This window comes from Cherax quadricarinatus, chromosome 13 (genome assembly GCF_038502225.1).
Source record: "Cherax quadricarinatus isolate ZL_2023a chromosome 13, ASM3850222v1, whole genome shotgun sequence".
Classification (NCBI taxonomy): Eukaryota; Metazoa; Arthropoda; class Malacostraca; order Decapoda; family Parastacidae; genus Cherax; species Cherax quadricarinatus.
Window position 1 is genome coordinate 24,592,068 of NC_091304.1, and position 25,408 is coordinate 24,617,475.

At 37.5% G+C, this 25,408-nt stretch overlaps 1 protein-coding gene across 4 annotated transcripts in view; it reads left to right on the top strand.

The window, feature by feature from the left end:
- The window catches only part of LOC128688516 (Kip1 ubiquitination-promoting complex subunit 1), a 152,971-nt gene that overhangs the window by 91,130 nt on the left and 36,433 nt on the right, over positions 1–25,408 (top strand). For all 4 annotated transcript variants that reach the window (XM_070084592.1, XM_070084590.1, XM_070084593.1 and 1 more), the window contains exon 21: positions 3,610–3,798. In XM_070084592.1, the coding sequence (XP_069940693.1) occupies positions 3,610–3,798 (189 nt within the window). The remainder of the gene's footprint in view (positions 1–3,609; positions 3,799–25,408) is intronic.

The following is a 25,408-nucleotide window of genomic DNA, read 5'->3' on the forward strand; positions in this document are numbered from 1 at the left end:
ATAAACTAAGGGAGGAGGAAGTTAGGATGAGATATAAGCGACTATTGGCAGAAAGGTGGGCTAGTGCAAAGATTAGTGGGGGGGTTGAAGAGGGTTGGAATAGTTTTAAAAATGCAGTATTAGAATGTGGGGCAGAAGTTTGTGGTTATAGGAGGGTGGGGGCAGGAGGAAAGAGGAGTGATTGGTGGAATGATGAAGTAAAGGGTGTGATAAAAGAGAAAAAGGTAGCTTACGAGAGGTTTTTACAAAGCAGAAGTGTTATAAGAAGAGCAGTGTATATGGAGAGTAAAAGAAAGGTGAAGAGAGTGGTGAGAGAGTGCAAAAGGAGAGCAGATGAAAGAGTGGGAGAGGCACTGTCAAGAAATTTTAATGAAAATAAGAAAAAATTTTGGAGTGAGTTAAACAAGTTAAGAAAGCCTAGGGAAAGTATGGATTTGTCCATTAAAAACAGAGTAGGGGAGTTAGTAGATGGGGAGAGGGAGGTATTAGGTAGATGGCGAGAATATTTTGAGGAACTTTTAAATGTTGAGGAAGAAAGGGAGGCGGTAATTTCATGCACTGGCCAGGAAGGTATACCATCTTTTAGGAGTGAAGAAGAGCAGAATGTAAGTGTGGTGGAGGTACGTGAGGCATTACGTAGAATGAAAGGGGGTAAAGCAGCTGGAACTGATGGGATCATGACAGAAATGTTAAAAGCAGGGGGGCATATAGTGTTGGAGTGGTTGGTACTTTTGTTTAATAAATGTATGAAAGAGGGGAAGGTACCTAGGGATTGGCGGAGAGCATGTATAGTCCCTTTATATAAAGGGAAAGGGGACAAAAGAGATTGTAAAAATTATAGAGGAATGAGTTTACTGAGTATACCAGGAAAAGTATACGGTAGAGTTATAATTGAAAGAATTAGAGGTAAGACAGAATGTAGAATTGCGGATGAGCAAGGAGGCTTCAGAGTGGGTAGGGGATGTGTAGATCAAGTGTTTACATTGAAGCATATATGTGAACAGTATTTAGATAAAGGTAGGGAAGTTTTTATTGCATTTATGGATTTAGAAAAGGCATATGATAGAGTGGATAGAGGAGCAATGTGGCAGATGTTGCAAGTTTATGGAATAGGTGGTAAGTTACTAAATGCTGTAAAGAGCTTTTATGAGGATAGTGAGGCTCAGGTTAGGGTGTGTAGAAGAGAGGGAGAATACTTCCTGGTAAAAGTAGGTCTTAGACAGGGATGTGTAATGTCACCATGGTTGTTTAATATATTTATAGATGGGGTTGTAAAAGAAGTAAATGCTAGGGTGTTCGGGAGAGGGGTGGGATTAAATTATGGGGAATCAAATTCAAAATGGGAATTGACACAGTTACTTTTTGCTGATGATACTGTGCTTATGGGAGATTCTAAAGAAAAATTGCAAAGGTTAGTGGATGAGTTTGAGAATGTGTGTAAAGGTAGAAAGTTGAAAGTGAACATAGAAAAGAGTAAGGTGATGAGGGTATCAAATGATTTAGATAAAGAAAAATTGGATATCAAATTGGGGAGGAGGAGTATGGAAGAAGTGAATGTTTTCAGATACTTGGGAGTTGACGTGTCGGCAGATGGATTTATGAAGGATGAGGTTAATCATAGAATTGATGAGGGAAAAAGGGTGAGTGGTGCATTGAGGTATATGTGGAGTCAAAAAACGTTATCTATGGAGGCAAAGAAGGGAATGTATGAAAGTATAGTAGTACCAACACTCTTATATAGATGTGAAGCTTGGGTGGTAAATGCAGCAGCGAGGAGACGGTTGGAGGCAGTGGAGATGTCCTGTCTAAGGGCAATGTGTGGTGTAAATATTATGCAGAAAATTCGGAGTGTGGAAATTAGAAGAAGGTGTGGAGTTAATAAAAGCATTAGTCAGAGGGCAGAAGAGGGGTTGTTGAGGTGGTTTGGTCATTTAGAGAGAATGGATCAAAGTAGAATGACATGGAAAGCATATAAATCTATAGGGGAAGGAAAGAGGGGTAGGGGTCGTCCTCAAAAGGGTTGGAAAGAGGGGGTAAAGGAGGTTTTGTGCTCGAGGGGCTTGGACTTCCAGCAAGCGTGCATGAGCGTGTTAGATAGGAGTGAATGGAGACGAATGATACTTGGGACCTGACGATCTGTTGGAGTGTGAGCAGGGTAATATTTAGTGAAGGGATTCAGGGAAACTGGTTATTTTCTTATAGTCGGACTTGAGTCCTGGAAATGGGAAGTACAATGCCTGCACTTTAAAGGAGGGGTTTGGGATATTGGCAGTTTGGAGGGATATGTTGTGTATCTTTATACGTATATGCTTCTAAACTGTTGTATTCTGAGCACCTCTGCAAAGGCAGTGATAATGTGTGAGTGTGGTGAAAGTGTTGAATGATGATGAAAGTATTTTCTTTTTGGGGATTTTCTTTCTTTTTTGGGTCACCCTGCCTCGGTGGGAGACGACCAACTTGTTGAAAAAAAAAAAAAAAAAATTTAGTAATTTGGGAATAAGGGTAAATTTTGTTTTTATTTTATCATTTCATGTTTAGAGAGTGTTTTCCAGTATGATGCTGACAGCCAGATGTGATGTGGCCTTGGTGATACTGACAAGATGTGAAAAAGGCACTTATGTGCAGTTCAGGATTTTTATTATAGGAAACTTTTCACCACAAGTAGTTTCTTTAGTCCTTCATTAAGACTGAAGAAGCCACTCATGGCGAACCGTTTCCTCTAATAAACGTCCTGAACTGTATATAAGTGTCTTTTTTCACAATAAGACTAGTGTGTCTCACAGATGCATAGGTTGCACAAAAATCTAGATATGAATGGTCAGGCTAGAACTTTCCAAATGAGAGTTATAAACAAAAGTTGGAAGCGTTAGATATACTCTTTAACTGATCAGTGTTAAAAAGGAGATATGATAACTTTATTTAAGATTATAAAAGGATGTGCAAGAAGAGATAAAGAATATTTCTAGACACTATAAACTGAAAGAACAAGAGGCCATAGTTATACACTACGAAGAGGAGGTGCAGAAAGAAAGTTAAGAAGTTATTCATAAACAGAATGGTAGAATAATGAAATAAGTTACTAGAAGTAGTAAAAAGTTCTGCAACCACATGCATAGTTCTGCTCCTGTAGTTACAAATGGGTAATTACAGTAAAGATACTGACAGTAAAATGGCCTTGCAGAATACTTACAGCTGATCAGAAAGAACTTTGCAGCATCGAAGGTTCTAAAGACACTATTAAAAGAACTTGACAGTTGTATAATTAATTCACTAGAATAGTTATGGAATTGTTAAGTTTTTATTTTTTTTATATACAGTGGACCCCCGGTTAACGATATTTTTTCACTCCAGAAGTATGTTCAGGTGCCAGTACTGACCGAATTTGTTCCCATAAGAAATATTGTGAAGTAGATTAGTCCATTTCAGACCCCCAAACATACACGTACAAATGCACTTACATAAATACACTTACATAATTGGCCGCATTCGGAGGTAATCGTTATGCGGGGGTCCACTGTATTACCATACTTTATTTCATATGAATTATTGCTCAAGTACATCTTTGTGTTATTATAAAAATTGGTCAATGGCTTAAAAATTTCTCCACAGATCCAGAATGCCTCAAACCGTCCTGAACGTGTGTTTATAGATTCGAGACAGCTCCGAATTTGTGCCACATGTTTTGATTTGGCCTTGGCTCTCTTACGAGTTTTAGAGATGATTGTAAACATAGCACCTCAACTGTTTACAAATTTTTCCAGGCCCAATGCTGAACTGCTTTTGTCAAGATTATGTCAGGTTTGTATTTTTTTATTTTAAAACTGGGAAATATTCACCTAATAATAAATTCATTTTTTATTGTTTGTAATTTCAACAACTTGAATTAAGTCTGTCAACCTCATTTAATTTCTGATTAAAATGGATCGAACAGGTGCACAAACTTTACAAGACTGCCTTTATCAGGCACAGTAGGGCCCCACATATTCAGCAGGTTAGGTTCCAGGCAGAATGCATTTTTTTCCACTTATAAATGCATATAATCTAGGTAGTAGGCTGGTAGACAGCAGCTACCCAGGGAGGTACTACCGTCCTGCCAAGTGAGTGTAAAATGAAGGCCTGTAATTGTTTTACATGATGGTAGGATTGCTGATGTCTTTTTTTTGTCTCATAAGCATGCAAGATTTCAGGTACGGCTTGCTACTTCTACTTACACTTAGGTCACACTACACATGCATGTACAAGCATATGTATACACACCCCTCTGGGTTTTCTTCTATTTTCTTTCTAGTTCTTGTTCTTGTTTATTTCCTCTTATCTCCATGGGGAAGTGGAACAGAATTCTTCCTCCGTAAACCATGCATGTCGTAAGAAGCTTCTAAAATGCCGGGAGCAAGAGGCTAGTGACCCCTTCTCCTGTATACATTACTAAAATTAAAAAGAAAAACTTTTGTTTTTCTTTTTGGGCCACCCTGCCTCAGTGGGAAATGGCCAATTTGTTGAAAGAAAGAAGAAGAAATGCATATAAATGCCAGATAACAAGTTTACACTAACATATATTAACCCTTTCAGGGTCCGTCCCATAGATCTAGGGCTTTGAAGCCAGGGTCCAAGCCGTAGATCTACGCCAAAATTCAAGCGGCTTCAAATTTAGAGCGATAAGGCTGGTAGACCTACATCTAAGTGAATGGGGTCTGCGTGGTCAGTGTGTGCAGTAAACAAAAAAATCGGGGCACCCGCATTGTATTGTGGGAACGCCATCCCGATATGTACATTGTTCATCATGCCTGGTGGCAGGGAAGCTCAGGCTCCCCGGCGAATTCTGACTCTCCTCTTCCCAACTTATAGTTCTAACACTGATGGAAGTGGACATGAAGAGGAATTCTATGGTTTTGAGTCATATGATACATTGTACCATATGGTACAGAGGTACCATATGGTACAGGGACCTTAATGGAAATTAGTCACTTTGTTTGACTTTCTTGGGTTATCCTAGGTTCTCCACACATATGCTGCTATGTATGATAATGTACGTAACTGTATTTGTGTATACCTGAATAAACTTACGACGCCACATGCGCTCAAGTAAGTTTACAATGGACCCCTGGTTTTTGGCCAGTGCCGAAATCATACAATTCGGAGTTCGAGCACTTTTTTCGGCAAAATTTCCCCATGGGTTTCATACATCTGCTCGGAAACCGTTGGCAACAGACGCGTACACCTGGGTCGCTCATATGTTCGTGACTCTCTCTCTAGGTTAATATAGGCATTTTCATTAATCCATCTATGATATTTTTTTCAGAATTATATAAGAACCACATTACATAGCATATAAACATGCCTTTGTTACTCGTTCACTAAGAGTGACCCTCTAGTCTTAATGCCATAGTTATAATACTAATACAGTACATAGTAATAATCACTTTTGGGCACATTAAATGTCTTATTTTAGGTTAATATAGACATTTTCATTAGTTCATCTGTGATATTTTCTTCAAAATTATATAAGAAACACTTTACATAGCATATAAACATGCAATGTTTACATGCTATCGAGAGGTGGAGTCGATGGAAGGAAAACAATACGTTTTCTCTGGTCCAGGTTCAGAGAAAACGTGCATGAATCTGTGTTTGCCCAATAACTGCCCTTAACCCTTAAACTGTCCAAACATAGATCTACGTTTGCGCGCATAGCGCTCCGAACGTAGATCAACTTTTTTTTTACATAAGAAACAATGTAAAATCGAACGTAGATCTACGTTCGGAGCACTACGCGTGCAAACGTAGATCTACGTTTGAACAGTCTAAGGGTTAATACATTAGGCTTTTGTTTACAGTTCTCGGCATGCATTATTCATTACTTCTTCCTTTGCTTATGATGGCATTTAAAGGTAGTTGTTAGAAACTATTAAACTCGGTGAACATGGTATGTTCAGGGCCAGATTAAGAAGTCTCCGGGCCCTAGGCTATTCAGATTGGCGGGGCCCCTTTGAGTTACGGGTAAGCGAAGCGACCCCTTCCAGCTTGGGGGGGTGTCGGTGTGAGCCTGTTTAAGGTCTAATTAAATACATTCTGGCTATTTAGATTAAATTTAATAGGGAAAGTACATCAAGACAACCAAAACCATTTACCAACAGCCATTATAACTATCTTGTTAAATCATGCATTTTAAAGAGAATAAACTCAAGACAGCATAGTATTACTAGATTAGGCTATTAAAGTAGTGACATCATGTACCTATTATATTCAGCATAACCACTACAGCACTATTATTCCCTTTATAAATCACTGACCATTATTGTTATCATTGCATCATGCATAAGACTATCAATTCATATAAACTCAAGAAAGTAAAGAATTGTTTATATTCACAGGCACTTCTTAAATAAACTTTTTTCTGGATTTCATATTGGCAAAATCATCAATTATATTCTGAAAATCAATATTTCTTGTTAGATCAGACTCAATGGTCAACAAGGCTAGGTTATACAATTTGTCTTGGCTCATTGTTGAACGGAGCTGGTTTTTCACTCTTTTCAAAACAGAAAATGAACGTTCTCCTTCACAGTTAGTAGCTGGAAGTGTTAGGTAAAGGCGATACACTATGTCAACATTAGGGAAGGTTTCTGAGATACCTGCATTTCTTAAATGTTTCAAAGCAGCTGAGGGTGCACATTTTTCAGGTGGAGCTTTAATCTGATTCATATACCCAGAAAAATGAACTATTTCTTCAACAAATGTGTCCTGAACATCTGCTGAAAGGTGTTGTTGCAACTTTAATGCAGCTTCTCTCAATTCTGCATCTGGCATAGTAGTAATTTTGAACAGAAATCCAAACTTGTCATTGAGATTCTGGTAGATTTCTTTTCTTTTCACCAATTCTGTAATCAGTGAATCCAGAATGATGAAGTATGTAGCTGTCTTACATTTCTGCCTTGGTAGCAACACAATTTCATTGTCTGGCTCTTCAAAATTGCGTTTCCTCTTCCTTGACCGCTGATGATCAGCCCGGTAACTGTAGTCTTTCACCAGCAGTTTAGATTTCTCTTCAAACATTTCAAAAGCTTCATCATTGCGAAGTGAGCTTACAAATTCCACTAAGCCTGCATAGAGTTTAGCACAAGTAGCCATTTCAATTTCAATTTTCTGAAGTGTCTTTTTAATTTTTAAAAATCAATTTTACTCTCCAAACACTTGAACTTTTTAGGTAGGGACCCCTTTGCACTTGCACCATGTGCGCAGTCTTGGATGAGCCCCTGAACCCCTTGGACCGCGGGGCCCCCAAATGCGTGGGGCCCCCAAATGCGCGGGGCCCTAGGCAAATGCCTAGTTTGCCTATGTGGTAATCCGGCCCTGGGTATGTTGATAGTAATAATATGGCTGTGGGCCACAGTGTATACCTACTGGCTACAGCCATTAGGTATACGCCTGGGATGTAGTCCGCCTGGGACTATAAATAAATGCTACTCACCAGCAAGAGTCTTCAATAAAGGTATGTAATGTTCATTAACCCTTTCAGGGTCCAAGGCCCAAATCTGGAGTCACGCACCAGTGTCCAAGAATTTTCAAAAAAAAAATTTGTTATTTTTTCTTATGAAATCGTAGAGAATCTTTTTGTGAAGGTAATAAAACAAAAAGTACGAAATTTGGTGGAAAATTTACGAAATTATGCTCTCGCGAATTTTGATGTGTCAGCGATATTTACGAATCGGCGATTTTGCCGACTTTGACTCCTATTTTAGGCCAATTACATTATTCCAATCAACCAAATTCTTAGCTATTTCACTAGTATTACTTCTATTCTATCGATTGAGCACAAGAAATCGCCAAGTCAACTGTTTCAACTACAAAATAAAGTGATCGGAAATTGTTAATTTGGCCAATTTAACACAAAGTTCAAAATATTCCAATTTCAAAATAGGGTCCAGAATAAACAATGTAGGCATTCCTGGCACTAAACTAACATTTCCTCTGTTCATTAGTTATGTTTTGAGGCTTTACAAATAAATTCCATTTTGATTTTTTATTCACATAATGAATTTTTATTCACACCAAAAAATAGAAGATTTACTGTTATGCAATACTGTAATAATTGTATAAATATCATTACCATATTTGTGAATGTATATTAGACCCACCAGCTGACGTGTATTAGATGTGTGAGGTCGTTTGTTTACTCTTGAATATCGGCAAAAATTTAACATTTCCGCTACTTTGAGCTCAGTTTCAAGCCATTTCCAGTGCTAAAACCAATCAAAATCATCTCTATTTCTGTAATATGTCTTCCATTCTATCAAATGAGACCAAGAAATCGCAAATACAACTATAAAAAACATACGAAAAAACACTGCAAAGTTGCTGTTTTAATCGAAAAATCATGATTTCAGTTTTTTTCTCTCATTATACACAGTGTGCTGCAGGATCTGTTTTATGTGGTGCACACATACCACATAGATGTATTCTCTCATATCTAGGCCCAAATGTACCACTCACAGTTTATCAGAGTGAGCTGAGCTCATGGCGTAGATCTACGGTTTGGACACTCACCGTAAAGCCGTAGATCTACGGGACGGACCCTGAAAGGGTTAATCATTAAAATTAGTCATTTATATTTATTTCTCATTGTTTTCTGTATGTAAAACAATAGTTATTCTCTATAAAATGTATTTTTTGATAATATTTTTGGGTGTCTGAAATGGACTAATTGGATTTACATTATTTCTTATGAGAAATATTCCTTCGGTTTTCAGCCATTTCAGATTTCAGCCAACCTTCTGGAACGGATTAATTACGAAAACCTGGGATGTACTGTATTCAGACATAAACAAATAGTTACATAGATTATCATACATAGCATATGTGTACAGAACCTAGGATAACCCAAAAAAGTCAGACAAAGTGACTTATTTCCATTGGGGTCCCTGTATCTGTACCATATGGTACAATGTACCACATGGTACCCTATACCATATGCAATTCCAAGGGGACTGAATACATCCCATGGCCCTAAACCTGGAATACACAGTGAAAGTGACGACGATGTGGCTAAAGTTGGGATCGATAGACCACATGCATCAGTAGGTAGTGGTGATCCCACAAGCATGCAAGCGTGCAGCACAACCCAGACTGAGAGTGAGTCTGGGACCCAAGATGCTGACTCAGCAGTTCCAGGACAAAGTGCATCATCCACCGGTGAAAAGAGATGACTGTGGCTGAAATGTATTTGTTTTTTGCAACAATAATGCTTATGCTTCATGTCTATAAGCATAATATAAAATCATACTGGTCCACAGATGAGTAAGACACCACTGTGCATGACACCTTGTTTCAAAGACTTTCACAGACTGCAGCATTTCTAGGAACATGTTCAGTGACTGTACATATGTAAATATATAATAGAACATTACTAATGTACAACATTTTGCATGTTTTTTGTTGTAAAAAATTTTTGTAAACAAAATAATGATGAATATTAGTGCGGTTATTGTGTTGAATGCAACGAGTGTACGTATATACATTATGCATTATGTTGGTCTCACATGCCACAAACATTACCAGAAAAAAAACAAAGTTAGAAAAGAAAAAAGGACCAAAAGAGTAAAATAAAAAAAGATGCAACTTTACGGAAGTTGCGGATGTTGCCGCCACCTGGTCATTGAGGGTCAACTTCTTTCCTCTGTATCTTGGAAAGTACTGATCAGAATTTTTTTTTTGTTTTATTACTTACAGAAAAATATCTTTAATTCTGTATTTTTTTTTTTTTTTTTTTCTCAAAATTCTTAGATACTTGCTGTCACTGAGATTGGCCTCTGGACCCTGAAAGGGTTAAATTAGCAGTAGAACTAGTCATTAAAATCAATCAAAAGTCAATTACACACACAGAACACTCATTACTTACCTTAAAATATTTGTAATCTTAATGTAGGGGTAGAGGTGAATGTTATTTATTGCAAGAGGTCAGGTGTGGTAGGTTAGGTAGCCAACCTGGCCACCCCACCCACATGTAATATGCCATGACATTTAACCCTTTCAGGGTCCACAGGCCAAATTTCATAGTGTGCACCAGGGTCCAAGAATTTTCAAAAAAAAAAAAAAAAATTATTTTTTCCTTTGAAATGGTAGAGAATCTTTTTCTGAAGGTAATAAAACAAAAAGTATGAAATTTGGTGGAAAATTGACGAAATTGTGCTCTCACAAATTTTGATGTGTCAGCGATATTTACACATCGGTGATTTTACCGACTTTGACTCCCATTTTAGGCCAATTACATTATTCAGGTCGACAAAATTCTTAGCTATTTCGCTAGTGTTACTTCTATTCTATCAATTAAGCACAAGAAATCGCCAAGTCAACTGTTTCAGCTACAAAATAAAGTGATCGGAAATTGGTAATTTAGCCAATTCAACACAAAGTTCAAAATATTCCAATTTCAAAACAGGGTCAAGAATAAACAATGCAGGCATTCCTGTAACTAAACAAACATTTCCTCTGTTCATTAGTTACATTTCCAGGCTTTACAAATGAATTCCATTTTGATTTTTTATTCACATAATGAATTTTTATTCAAACCAAAAATAGAAGATTTACTGTTAAGCAATATTGTAAAAATTGTATAAATAATATCACCACATTTGTGAATGTATATTAGACCCACCAGCTGGCGTGTATTAGACATGTGAGGTCATTTGTTTAGTCTTGAACATCGGCAAAAATTTAACATTTCTGCTGCTTTGAGCTCAGTTTCAAGCCATTTCCAGTACTAAAACCAATCAAAATCACCTCTATTTCTGTAATACATATATCTTCCATTCTATCAAATGAGATCAAGAAATCACAAATACAACTATAAAAACATACAAAAAAAACACTGCAAAGTCACTGTTTTAATTGAAAATTACGGTCGCATTTTTTTTCTCTCATGCATTGTGTGCTGCAGGATTTGTTTTATGTGGTGCACACATACCACATATATGTATTCTCTCATATCTAGGCCCAAATTTACCGCTCACAGCTTATCAGAGTGAGCTGAGCTTGTGGCATAGTTCTACGGTTTGGACCTTCAACTCAAAGCCGTAGAACTATGGCACGAACCCTGAAAGGGTTAAAGTGCCCCAGAGCGATAAAATGCATATACAGTAACTCATTACTTTACTTAAAATATTTGTAGTCTTAATCTTAATGTAAGGTGAGAGGTGAGTTTTATTTATTTGTAGGAAGTCAGGTGTGGGAGGTATGGTAGCCCACTTGGGGACCCCACCCACGTGTAATATTCTACAATATTTAAAGCTCCCTAGAGCGATAAAATGCATATACAGTACAGGAGGGCCCCACTTATACGGCGGGTTAGGTTCCAGGCTACCGCCGTAAAGCGGAAACTGCCGTAAAGTGGAACACCCTTTTTTTCCACTTACAAATGCATACAAACACTAGATAACAAGTTTACACTAACATATGTTAGCAATAGAACCAGGCATCAAAAAACAATAAAAAAGTACAATACACACATAGTGCACTCATTACTTACCTTAAAATATTTATAGTCTTAATCTAGGGTGAGACAAGCAGTATTTATTGTAAGAAATCAAGTGTGGTATGTATGGTAGTCAGCCAGGCTACCATACCAGGCCACCCCACCCACACGTACTATTCTATGATATTTAAGCATCCCAGAGCGATAAAATGTATATACAGTTCACTCATTACTTACCTTAAAATATAGGGTGAGATGAGTAGTATTTATTGTAAAAAATCAAGTGTGGTATGTATGGTAGTCAGCCAGGCTACCATACCAGAGAGAAAGAATGAGTGCATGAGAGAGGACAGGCGCAGAGTTATGTAAACAAACCAGGCGAACGTAAGTTTTGTAAACAAACGAAGTGTACACGTCTGGTTTGTGTACAAGTTACTTTGTGTACAGGTTGTCTCTACATTGATACGGTAGAATAAATAAAGAAGAACACTCCCATTCTCATGTAACATCATTTTGAGAAGAAATGATGCTCTGAGTGAAGGCAATGGAAGTAAGTCACTCTGACTTTTTTGGGTTATCCTAGGTTCTCTACACATATGTTGTTATGTATTTATGTTATGTATCGTGTTTATTATATAATTTTGAAAAAAATATCACGGATGGATTAATGAAAATGTGTATATTAACATAATATACAACATTTAATGATACACCGAGCTCAGACAGCGTAAACAAACAAACAAACTGAACAGGTTGTGGACGATCACTCGGTCAGGCGAAATAGACGGTATTAATACGTGTCCAGTTTTAGTTCATTCATGTACATTTGTAAGAGTTTGTGAAACTTTTACCTTATAATATTTTTATTATTATTATAATAATTAAATCACGAAACAAATACTCTTACACTGTGTACAAGTTAGTACAGAATTATAGCTATAAAGTGAAGGCATACGAAAGGAATATTTTTCTACAGTTATCCCTAGTAACAGGTGACGGGCTAGAGAAAACGTAATTCTTCCGACACTTCTACAAACCGTTTGGTAAACATCTCATATATATTTGTATAAATTTTTATACTGTGGGTGCATGTATCATGTTTGTGTGTTACATAATGTGTTTCTTATATAATTTTTAAAAAAATATCATAGATAGATTAAGGGAAATGTCTATATTAACGTAATATGCGACATTAATGCGCCCAAGAGATTATTATTATTATTATTATTATTATTATTATTATTATTATTATTATTATTATTATTATTATTATTATTGCATCAAGAGTAGAGAGACTCTTAGTGATTTTAATGTGTACCTACATGCCAGCACAGTGTGTAAGTTTATTTAGGTACAGGTGTACACAAGTTTAATTATCAAGTACAATACATATAAAATATACAATAACTTTAAAACACTTGAAATTTTGGAAAGTTTCCAGACATAATAAGGAGATGTTCTCAGGGAGAATGTAAACAAACTCGGTGGGCCGCTGTGACCGTATTAGAAAGACAGGTGGGGGGAGCCGTATAGCAAGTTTTGGTCATAATTTGAAATGTCCGTATTAGCGGAACGCCGTAAAGTGAGACACCGTAAAGAGGGACCCTGCTGTACATTCATTATTTACCTTAAAATGTTTGCAGTCTTAGTGGTAAAATTTCTCTCTCCAAATTATGGTTAAGTAAACTTGTAGAACAAACAAAGTAACTTTGTATCAGTAATGAGGATACAGTGGACCCCTGGTTCGCGAAGCCATCGGTATCCGATAAATCCGGTATCCAAAGCATTATATCGCAAAAAATTTGCCTCGGTTCCCGTTACAAAACCCGGTATGCGATACGATTCGTACGGACGTGTCCACATGTGGCCTGAACTGCCCCATGTGTGCCAGTGTTTACAAGCCAGCCAGTGTGTGCGCATCTAAGGATACATTCGGTACATTCCATATTATCCATATTATCACTGTTTTTGGTGCTTGTTTCTGCAAAATAAGTCACCATGGGCCCCAAGAAAGCTTCTAGTGCCAACATATCGAGACCAAGGGTGCTAATGACTATTGAAATGAAGAAAGAGATAATTGCAATGTATGAAAGTGGAGTGCGTGTGTTAAAGCTGGCCAAGTTGTATAGTAAACCCCAATCAACCACCTCTACTATAGTGAGCAGGAAAACGGCAATCAAGGAAGCTGTTCTTGCAAAAGGTGCAACTGGGATTACGAAACAGTGACCGCAAGTGTTCGAAAATGTTGAGAGACTGTTATTGGTGTGGATAAATGAAAAACAAATAGCAGGAGATAGCATCTCTCAAGAGATCATTTGTGAAAAGGCTAGGCAGTTGCATGAGGATTTAATTAGAAAAATGCCTGCAACTAGTGGTGATGTGAGTGAATTTAAGGCCAGCAAAGGTTGGTTTGAAAGATTTAAGAATCATAGTGGCATACTTAGGGTGATTAGGCATGGTGAGGCTGCCAGTTCAGACCAAAAAACAGCTGAAAAATATGTGCATGAATTCAAGGAGTTGAATTCAAGATATGTTGTGCAACTGAAGTCCAGTGACTCTCAAGCTGGTCCTAGTGGCATTATAAGAAGAAGGGAAGTAACCCCGGAAAAGGACTTGCTACCTCAAGTCCTAATGGAGGGGGATTTCCCTTCTAAACAGTAACAACTTCGACACTCTCCCCTCCTCCCATCCCATCAATCATCACCAGATCTTCATTAAAGGTAAGTGTCAATTATTCTATTGTGATTATTCTATTGTTATTATTGTTATTGTAATTAAGTTTAATGCAATATCATTAAACTTACTATTTCATGTGGTAAAAGTTTTTTTTTTCATACTTTTGGGTGTCTTGCACGGATTAATTTGATTTCCATTATTTCTCATGGGGAAAATTGATTCGCTTTCCGATAATTTTGGTTTACGATGAGCTCTCAGGAACGGATTAATATCGTGAACCGGGGGTCCACTCTATTTACCTTTATTGTTGTCTCTGCCCATTCGCAGCCTCCAATGATTGTCACCAATGTGAGACAGATGTTCTACCACCACGTGACTGTCGGGAACAAGTGCTTATAAGTATAATTACCCCTAGGGGTGTTGTGTCATATTTCATTGAGGAACTGAATACTGACAAGACCCTTATACTCACTTGTGTTGGGCTAAAAAGCCCACCTATTACCGGGTTTATGGTAATCTGCCTAGATTGTACATTAGTTCTCAACTGCGCAGTCAATTGAACTACCATACATCAAAACAGACTTATCTGGGTTTGTGTATCGGACCCTTATGAATGACCCGGGTATCGGTGTCTTGATTGAAGAATAGTGTCTTTGAGTGTACACGTCTTTCACTCAGTCTGGAAATTTGCAACACTCACTGGTTACACTGTTCATCAAGATTTGTCTATTGTTCACTGTAATGTCACTAAAGAAGCTGTGCACACTTCTTTGTACTAGGTTTATTGTTATTATGGAGATTCTCTTTGAGCACAAAAATGCGCAGATCAGTGTTCTTTGTTCGTTATCCCGGCGTTGATGTTTCCCCTTGCAGGTTTTAAAGCAGTCTTGCCCACAGCGCCTCTGTCTGCCCTTTGCTTCCTAGCACACAAAAGAAGTGCCGATAAAGCATATTTCCCTTGCTTGCCAAACTTCCACCATGAAGTAATGCAGAAGGCTTGATTCTTGCTGTCTGGGCATAGACATCAATGTACATCTTTAACATGGTAATAAAGTGGGTGCAGGATTTTCCTTAATTGTCCTGCTAAGGTAAGAGCTCGATTTTCTCTTACTAATCTATACATGATTGCAACACTGGTCAGCCATGACGTGACTTACTGGCACGCCCGGGTACGGACATGTGTTCTAAATTAAAGTGTTGATCAAGAAACTAGACGCTATCAACACCTCTGGAGGGCTGAGTCCCTCAGAACATAAGAAGAAAGGAACACTGCAGCAGGCCTACTGGCCCATGGGAGGCAGGTCCATGTCAACCCCTGACTTAGACCAATGGCCTACCCAGTCAGGTCACCTCCACTTGAAGGAGCATGGCATCTGACCCAGTAGCACCAGCTAGTCAGGTTAAACTCACACCCACCCACACCCACTCATGTATTTATCTAACCTATTTTTAAAACTACACAACGTCTTAGCTTTTATAATGGTACTCGGGAGTTTGTTCCAGTCATCCACAACTCTATTACCAAACCAGTGCTTTCCTATATCCTTTCTCAATTTGAATTTTTCCAGCTTAAAACCATTGCTGTGAGTCCTGTCTAGGCTAGATATTTTTAGCATGCTATTTACATCCCCTTTATTCATTCCTGTTTTCCATTTATACACCTCAATCATATCCTCCCAAATTCTACACCTTTCTAGAGAGTGCAGTTTCAGGGCCCTCAGCCTATCCTCATAGGGAAGATTTCTGATACATGGGATCATCTTTGTCATCCTCCACTGTACATTTTCCAGTGCATTTATATCCATTCTGTAATATGGTGACCAGAACTGTGCAGCATAATCTAAATGAGGCCTAACCAAGGATATATAGAGTTGAAGAACAACCTGAGGATTTCTCTTATTTATGCTTTTTGATATGAAGCCAAGGATTCTGTTAGCTTTATTGCAAACACTTATGCACTGTTGTCTTGGTTTCAGGTTACTGCTAACCAGAACTCCTAAATCCTTTTCGCAGTCGGTAATATTAAGATCTACATTATTTAGTTTATATGTGGCATGGTTATTATCCTTTCCAACATTTAGAACTTTGCATTTGTCTGTATTAAACTTCATCTACCACTTCTCCAACCATACCATCAGTCTATTCAAATCATCCTGGAGTGCTGTAATGTCCTCATTAGAATGAATTGGATGGCCTATTTTGGTGTCATCAGCAAATTTGCTTATGTCGCTATTTATTCCCTTATCTATGTCATTTATGTAGATTTTGAACAACAAGGGGCCCAACACTGACCCCTGTGGGACACCGCTTGTGACGTGCCCCCATTCTGATTTCTCCCCATTTATGCAAGCTCTCTGCTGCCTATTTGTCAACCATGCCTCTACCCAGGAAAAAAATTTTCCTCATATTCCATGTGCCTTAAGTTTTCTCAATAGCCTCTGATGTGGAACTTTATCGTAAGCCTTACTGAAGTCCATATACATCATATTCAGTACCATAATCTACCTCCTCAAATACCTTAGTGAAAAAAGTTAGTAAATTCATAAGACAGGAACGCCCCTTTCTAAAATCGAGTTGAGATTTATTAATCAGTTTATACCTTTCAAGATGGCTATGAATTGCCTCAGCAATTGTTGATTCCATAAATTTTCCCACTATGGCTTATTGGTCTATGGTTCGAAGCTAAGGGCCTGTCACCTGCCTTGTAAATAGGTATTACATTTGCCATTTTCCACTTATCTGACACTTTGCCAGTTTGTAGTGGTATGTTGAAAAGTTTAGCCAAAGGTTTGCTAAGTTCCTCTTCACATTCCATTAAACCCTTGCAAAGAATTCATCAGGGCCTGGGGATATGTTAGGTTTTAATTTCTCTATTTGTCTGAGGACCATGTCACTAGCTACCCCAATCATGCATAGTTTTTATTATTTCTGGAATTTCACTAGTATCTTCCTGAGTAAAAACTGAAGAGGAAGTAAGTATTGAAAATTTCACACATTTCCTTAGCACTGTCAGTGATTTGACCTGAGTTACTCTTAAGTGGGCCTATCTTGTCCCTAATCTTACTTCTGTATACCTGAAAGAACCCTTTGGAGTTAGTCTTCGAATCCCTTGCGACCTTAGCCTCATAATCCCTTTTTGCTTTTCTTGTTCCTTTTTTTATTTCTCTTTAATTGAATATATTGATTTCTTAACTGCCCATCCCCTCTTTTGATATGCCTATATGTGCTTTTCTTTTGACCATTGAGATGTTTTAATCTATTGTTCATCTATTTGGGATCATTTTTGTTAGATCTAATTTCCCTACTCAGAACAGAAGTTGTTTGGGCAACTAGGACTATGTTCTGAAAAACGTCATGTTGGCAACCAACACCACCAACCTGACCCATAGTCAGGTCATCCCAATTTAGTCCACCCAGGTAATTTCTCAGTGCCATGAAATCAGCCAAGCAGAAGTCTGGGACAGAGACTTGATTGCAGTTATCTGGGTAATTCCATGATATATTGAAACTAAGTGATTTGTGATTGCTTTCCCCAAGCTTATCATTAACATCAGGATTATTAATTAGTTATTCTTTGTTGGCAAGAACCAAGTCAAGCAGGTTGTTTCCTCTAGTTGGTTCTGTCACAAACTGTTTTAAAAAGCAATCCTGAACCGTATCAAGAAAGTCACTAGACTCAATATTTCCTGTCACATTGTTCTAATCAATTTGTTTGAAGTTAAAATCTCCCATTAACACAACATTTTCATATTTAGATGCCTTATGAATTTCGTCCCATAGCAGCTTACTGCATTCTCTATCAAGGTATGGGGGCCTATAAATCACACCCAAAATTAACTTTTCATGACCCTCAAGAAGCTGGAGCCAAACAGATTCTTTGTCTGATGTTTCTAATCTTATATCTTGTCTAACACAACAATTTAAATTATCTCTGACATACATCACCACTCCACCACCCTTCCTGCTGACCCTGTCAGTGTGGAATAGTTTATAACCCTGTATGTTGCATTCAGAAGGCATTTCTCTATCTTTCAAGTTGAACCAGGTCTCTGTTATAGCAGTAATATCTATAGTAACTGCACTTGCAAGTAATCTTAGCTCATCTATCTTATTTCTTAGACTCCTACTATTTATATAGTAAACCTTAAGGGAGCTAGTCACTCGTTGTCCTCTACTGTCTCTCTTTGTTTGTTGATCAGTTGCTTTGCCTTTACTAGCAACTTTATTTTGAATATTGTCTTTGGAACATATCCTTGAGGTATCCTGGTTATATCTGCTGTTTTCAACCCTAGTACTGCAGCCTGATTGTTTCCCACAGACACCCATACCTCTATAATTTATCAGTTTAAAGTCCTAGACATGTCACCAATAACACCCTCAATCGAATTGGCTAATGCAACCACTCCAGCCCCAGAGAGATGAACCCCATCCCTTGCATACATATCACGTTTGCCATAGAATATGTCCCAGTAATCAATGAATGGGATTGCAAGTTCCTTGCAGTACCTGTTTAGCCAGCAGTTTATACTGTTTGCCCTAAACATCCATTCATTGCCCACTCCCCTTCTAGGCAAAATGCTATATATGATTGGGATCCCTCCCTTAGACCTGACTACATCTATGGGTGACCTGTACTTATCCAGCAGCCCCTGTCTCCTGTCCTTCCAGATGTCATATCCACCAGCACTAGGACAGATAATGGGTTCCCGTTGCCTGACATAATATTATCCAACCTGCTGACTATGTCACCAGCACCAGCTCTGGAAGGCACACCCTCTGTCTGACCTCTCTCTTACAAAAACCATGGTCCATATATTTTACCTGAGAATCTCCCACAATTAGAAAATTCTTACCTTGATAGCAGGGGAGTCAGTGGCACTGAAGTACACTCATCCTGGAGAACAGAGAATCGATTTCCTACCTTCACATCTTCTCTGTTAACCTTCCTAATCATCCTTCTTCCTGAATTGTGAACCACTTGCCACTTTAAGTGGCTGCCACTCTCCAAATCACTGCTGGTAACTTTTTCCTCCTTACCAGCTACAACCATCTCACACTAATTCAAATTCAAATTCAAAGTTTATTCTCTATAAAGATTACAATGTTGAATTTACAGAATTTGGTTGTTGTGTGGTTTACATGTAGTTAAATAATGATTACAGAGTGTACCACTAGAACGCCTAGCATGGCTAGGCATTTCGGGCAGACTTAGTTTAATTCTTTATTTTAAAATATTACAAATTATGAGGTAAGTTGGTATTATGGCTAAGTGACTAAATACTAGTTTGTGAGTTTAGCAATGTGAATGCTTTTGTTTTGGCACAGTACATAGTTTCAGTATTGGAGTATCATACGATTCATTATTTTAAGATTGAGATTAATATTTCTGTTTATGGTCAAATGGGTGAGTGTAAGTGTGAACCACCAGGTGGTATTCGTGTAGTTAGTTGATGGGGTTTATCAGGGAGATAAGATGTTTTCTAATGGTAGTTTTGAAGGTGATGAATGTGTCTGCAGTTCTAGAGTTTTCAGGTAGGGTGTTCCAGATTTTAGGGCCTTTGACATACATTGAATTTTTGTAAAGGTTTAGTCGGACATGGGGAATGTCGTAGAGATGTTTGTGTCTGGTGTTATGCCTGTGGGTTCTGTCACAACTATCAAGAAAGCATTTTAGGTCAAGGTTGATATTGGAGTTTAAGGTCTTGTAGATGTAGATTGCACAGTAGTAAGTGTGGATGTACTGAACAGGGAGTAAGTTTAGATCTATGAAGAGTGGGGGGGGGGGTGTTGCCAGGGATGGGATTTAGTGATTATTCTTACTGCAGCTTTTTGTTGGGTTATTATTGGCTTTAGGTGTGTTGCTGCAGTTGATCCCCAAGCACAAATAGCATAGGTGAGGTATGGATAAATAAGTGAGTGGTATAGTGTGAGAAGGGCATTTTGCGGCACGTAGTATCGTATCTTGGAGAGGATCCCAACTGTTTTGGATACTTTTTTGGTTATGTGTTGGATATGGGTGCTGAAATTCAGGTTGTTGTCAAGATATAGGCCTAGGAATTTGCCCTCATTATGTCTGGTAATTAGAGTGTTGTCGATCTTAATGTTAATTTGTGGATCTCCTGCTCTGCTACCAAACATAATGTAGTAGGTTTTGTCAGTGTTAAGCGTAAGTTTATTGGCTGTCATCCAAGTCGATATTTTGATCAGCTCCTCGTTAACAAGGGTGTTGAAGGTGGCAAGATTAGGGTGAGAGATGACATAAGTCGTGTCGTCAGCAAAGAGAATGGGTTTCAGGTGTTGGGATACGTTTGGAAGATCATTGATGTATATGAGGAAGAGCAGGAGACCAAGGACACTTCCCTGCGGAACTCCAGTATCAAGTGGCCATGTTGTTGATGCTGTGTCTTTAATGGTAACATACTGATACCTATTAGTAAGGTAAGATTTGAAATAAGCAAGCGCATGGCCTCTTATACCGTAATGGTCAAGTTTGTGGAGTAGGATGTCGTGGTCTACTGTGTCAAAAGCTTTTCTTAGGTCAATAAAAATTCCTAGTGGATATTCCTTATTTTCCAATGCTGTGTAAAGCAGATCTAGCATTTTTATGATTGCATCATTAGTGCTTTTATTTTTCCTAAATCCAAATTGGCAGGGGTTGAGTATGTTTTGTGCTGTTATAAATGAATATAGTCTCCTGTGCACGAGTTTCTCAAAGATTTTGGATAGCAATGGTAAGTTTGATATTGGCCTATAGTTGTTTAAGTCTGTAGGGTCACCACCTTTATGTATTGGTGTAACCCTTGCCATCTTGAGTAGTTTCAGGAAGGTGCTAGTTTCTAGTGACTTGTTAAAAAGTAATGAAATAGCATGCGAAAGGATATGGGCCGCTCGCTTGTACAGTAATGGTGGGACATTAGACAGATTCCCTGAGTTGTTTTTAAGTGACTTTATAATCTCGGTGACTTCCGAGGGCTCAGTTGGTGCAAGATAGAAGGAATTTGGGAAATTCCCATCTAGGTAGTCCCCGGCATGGGCATTAGTATGTGGGATTTTATTGGCGAGATTAGATCCTATGGTTGAGAAGAAGTCGTTTATCTTGTTAGCTGTGTCAGTGGGATGTAGTGGTGTTTCATTAGGTTTAGTTAGGACAATATTCTTGGTTTTTTTCAGTTTGTGGGTCCCTAGAATCTGAGAGAGTGTTTTCCAGGTCTTTTTTATATCTCCTCTAGTGTCTGTGAATCTACTGGAGTAGTATAGTTGTTTGGCTTTCTTTATTACTTTGGTGAGAACTGATGAATAGTGTTTAAGAATATCTTTGTGTATTAAGCCCTGTCTATATTGCTTTTCATATTGGTGTTTCTTGTCAATGGATTTCAGAATGGTGCTGGTTAGCCATGGGGAACCAAGCCGTTTGTTTGTGATCTGTTTCGTTTTTATAGGACAATGTTTGTTGTATAGTCTAAGTAATTTGTTAAGAAAAATGTCTGTCCAGTCATCAATACCATTGGCCTTGGAGAATTCTGTAGGCCAGTCAACAATCTCTAGGTCAGTTGTGAACTTCCTTATTGAGGCCTCGTCATGGAGTCTAAATGAGACTTTGTTGTATTCAAGTGGTGGTTTATTAATGTTTGTCAGGAGGAAGGTAGGGTAGTGGTCTGTAGTGCTATCTTTGATTATCCCTGATTTAAGGGGGGCTAGTATATTGGTCCATATGTGGTCTATTATGGTTGCACTTGTCTCAGTGAGCCTGGTTGGTTTAGTTATTGTTGGTATGAGAAGTGTGTTGTTCATATTGTTGATGAAATCAGTTACAGGCTGATCATCTAGTAAGCCAAGGTTGATGTTGAAGTCTCCAGCTAAGAGAAGGTGGTGCTTATTCATTTGTCTGTTTGTTATTAGTGACTTTAATTTCTCACTGAAATTTGGGATGTTTGTGTGAGGTATCCGGTAAATGGCACCGATTGTTATAGGTGTCTTAAGGTTTTTTACAGTAAAATTAGCAAAAATGTATTCCCCATATTCATCACTAAAGCAAGTGGTGCTAATACAAGATAATTGGTTAGAGTAATAGATTGCAATACCACCCCCAACTTGGTTTGGTCTGCAGTTGTGAATTGCTGTGTATCCTGGTAGAGGGTAGATATCTTTTGTGTCCTGCTTAAGCCAGGTCTCAGTAAGAATAATGCAGGAGAAAGGTGTCTTTAGTGATTCAAGGAGTGCCAGGAGGTCATCATAGTGTTTGCTTAAGGACCTGATGTTGTAGTTAAGTACTGATAGACTTTTAGCATTGTTTAGGATAGTGCTGGCTTGTGATGCTGTGTAATAAAGGCAGTTACTTTCCAATAGGTTTTGATTGGGTGTCAGATTATGGAGGTTTAGATCAGGTTCAACGTGATCAATCATCTTCTAGGTTTAAATTATGGTTATTTATATCGTGAGTTATATGTTGAGTTCTAGTACTGATATCTGTAGTGGTGGGAAGCTTGGATAAGTATATAGCTAGTATTTTGGTCATATAGAGTATAGTCACTACTACACATAATGAAGTTGATGTTATCTATGTGTTGTGCTGGAATGAACTAAAGTACAACTAGGTATAAACTAGTAATATAAATATACAAATTTAAAATAGAACAAGACTCTCACTTGAATGAGCTATAGTACAACTAGATTTAATCTAATAATATAAAAATACAAATTAAAAATAGCACCAGTCTCTCACTAGTAATTGCAATATGGTCTAATATAATGAATTTGGTATTGACTATAGTACAACTGAGTTTAATCTAATAATATAAAAAAGGCACAAGACTCTCAATTGTAATTGCACTAAGGTGTTATATAAGTTGTTTACAAGAATTAGAGTATAACTAGATTTAAATTGACAAGATAAAATATACAAGTTAAGGTAGCAAAAGAATAAAAAAAAGTAGAAAAAAAAAAAAAGATATATGAGGTAGTTGGTACTAGTTAGCAAAAGATAGTTAAGGGCCTTGAACAATAATATAATTGAAATATACACTAATTGCACACACAATATAGTCACTAAGATATGAAAACAATCTTAGAGTAGGAATTATAATATAAACTTATACTATAAAAACACAAATCGAAATGGTACTTGCAATTGCACTAGGGTCTGGTATAGGTTGTTGACAAGATCAAGAGTATAACTAGATTTAAATTGACAAAATAAAATTCACAATTAAAGTACCAAAAGAATAATAGTAAAAAATAACAATGGTAATGTCTTGGTTATAATATGATATAATATGATGGTAGGCAGGTACACAGGTACAAAGGATAATATAAAGGTTGGAGTTGAATATACAAACTTGAAAATTTGGCAACAAAATGTTATGAAAAGTATAAGATAATGTTTAATGTACAAAAGTAAAATTGACTGGTAGTAAATATGGTGTTTAATAAAATTTTAGTAAGTAATAATGATTACAAAAAAAGTGAAAAAGTAATGTTTATTTCATTCAATATTGCACTGGTAGTTATACTAGAGGTTATATGGCAGTACAAGGTAATTAAGAGTACTCTAAGATAGTAAATGTGGTATTAAAACAGGTAAAGGTAATTAGACAAGTAATGGTTATTAAATGTCAAAAATGTAAAGAGTAAATTGAAATTATAGTAAAAATGATAATTATTAATTTTAGTAAGTAATATCAATTGATAGTATTTAAAAAAATATGAGGTAGTAATATGGACAGAGGAAGTATCAATTCAGCTAATGTTTAAGCAAACAATAGTAAATAAGAAAATTACATAAGGTGACTTATGCTTACTAGTAAAATCACAAAATGAGGTAGTTGATTATTTAATTACTAAGAGATTGTACAATGAAATTTGAACAATAATGGAGCAAAACATACATTACACTACGTAGGCTTTTAAGTTGGACATTGTTTAGTTATTCTCTGTAAGATTAGTATCCCTGAGAAATCGTGATAGACCATTCTTGTTCGTGATTGTGTACAGTTGACCTACATTTGTTTTCCTAACAAGAATTTTCTCATCCCGTGTGAAGCATTGGTGTATTGTGTCGTTATTCTCCCGCTTAAGTTTTCTGACTCTATACAGGAGGGTCTTACGTTTTTTGGTAAGACACTCGTTTATGTATACCTCTTTCTTTACTTTAATAGATGCAATAATTAAGTCTTTTTTCCTGTCATGTGAGTGGAATCTAAGCATAACACTTTTTCTACCATGGGATCCTAGTAACCTGGCTTCTTTTATTTCAGACTCTGGTACAATAACACTTGTTTGGTCCTTTATGATCTGCAGAGTAATTTCTTTACTGTTTGTTTGGTTCATATCACTGGGAAAAAGTGGACTGTTAACTATTACTGCGTCCGATAGTTTATCTTGTTCAGTTTTATCTTCTTGGAGAGCAAAGTAGTCACTGAACTGGTTATCTAAGTTGTTCTTCCATTCTTTTACTGCTTCTTCAACCTTTGTATTAAGAGATATTATTTGTTGGGTATGGCTATCTATGACTCTTTGGATGGTCTTGTCACAGTTAGTCATTCCTGGTGTTGATAACTTTTGTTCAAGACTGAGGATTTTGTTCTCGAGTTGTGTCATCCTGGTGTCTTGGTTTGTTAGTGTCTCTCGAAGATTCATATTTTCAATAACTAAGTTGGAGATGCATGTCTTTAGGGTATCTGGATCGTTGGTCATACCTGAGAGACTACTTGGTAGGTTGAATCCGGGGAAGAGAGGGGAGGATGAGCTGGTGGCAGCCATGTTTGTTGTTATTGTTGTGGTGTCGCCTTGAGTGGTGGTGAGTGGGGTGGTGAGTAGGGCTTAAAGGGGCTGATACTCCCCCCTCCTGGAGTAATTTTCTCCACAGTCTTAATGTAGGGTGAGAGGTGGGTAGTATTTATTGTAAGAGGTCAGGTGTGGTAGGTAAGGTAGTCAGATGTGGTAGGTATGGCCATCCCACCCACATGTATTAAACATTTTAAGCACTGTAGAGCAATAAAATTCATGTACAGTACACTCATTACTTACCTTAAAATATCTGTAGTCCTGATGCAAGGTGAGATGTGAGTAAACAACATAAAACGAATAAACAAAAGAGAGAGAACGAGTAAATGAGAGAAGACAGAGACACGGAGTATGTAAACGAGCAGACAAACGTGTCTGGTTATGGTTCATACATCTTCATTTCCATGTTTGTGAAGCTTATAACATGATACAAACACCTTACATTGTGTACAAGTTGTCTCCATGTTGGTACAGAAGACTAAA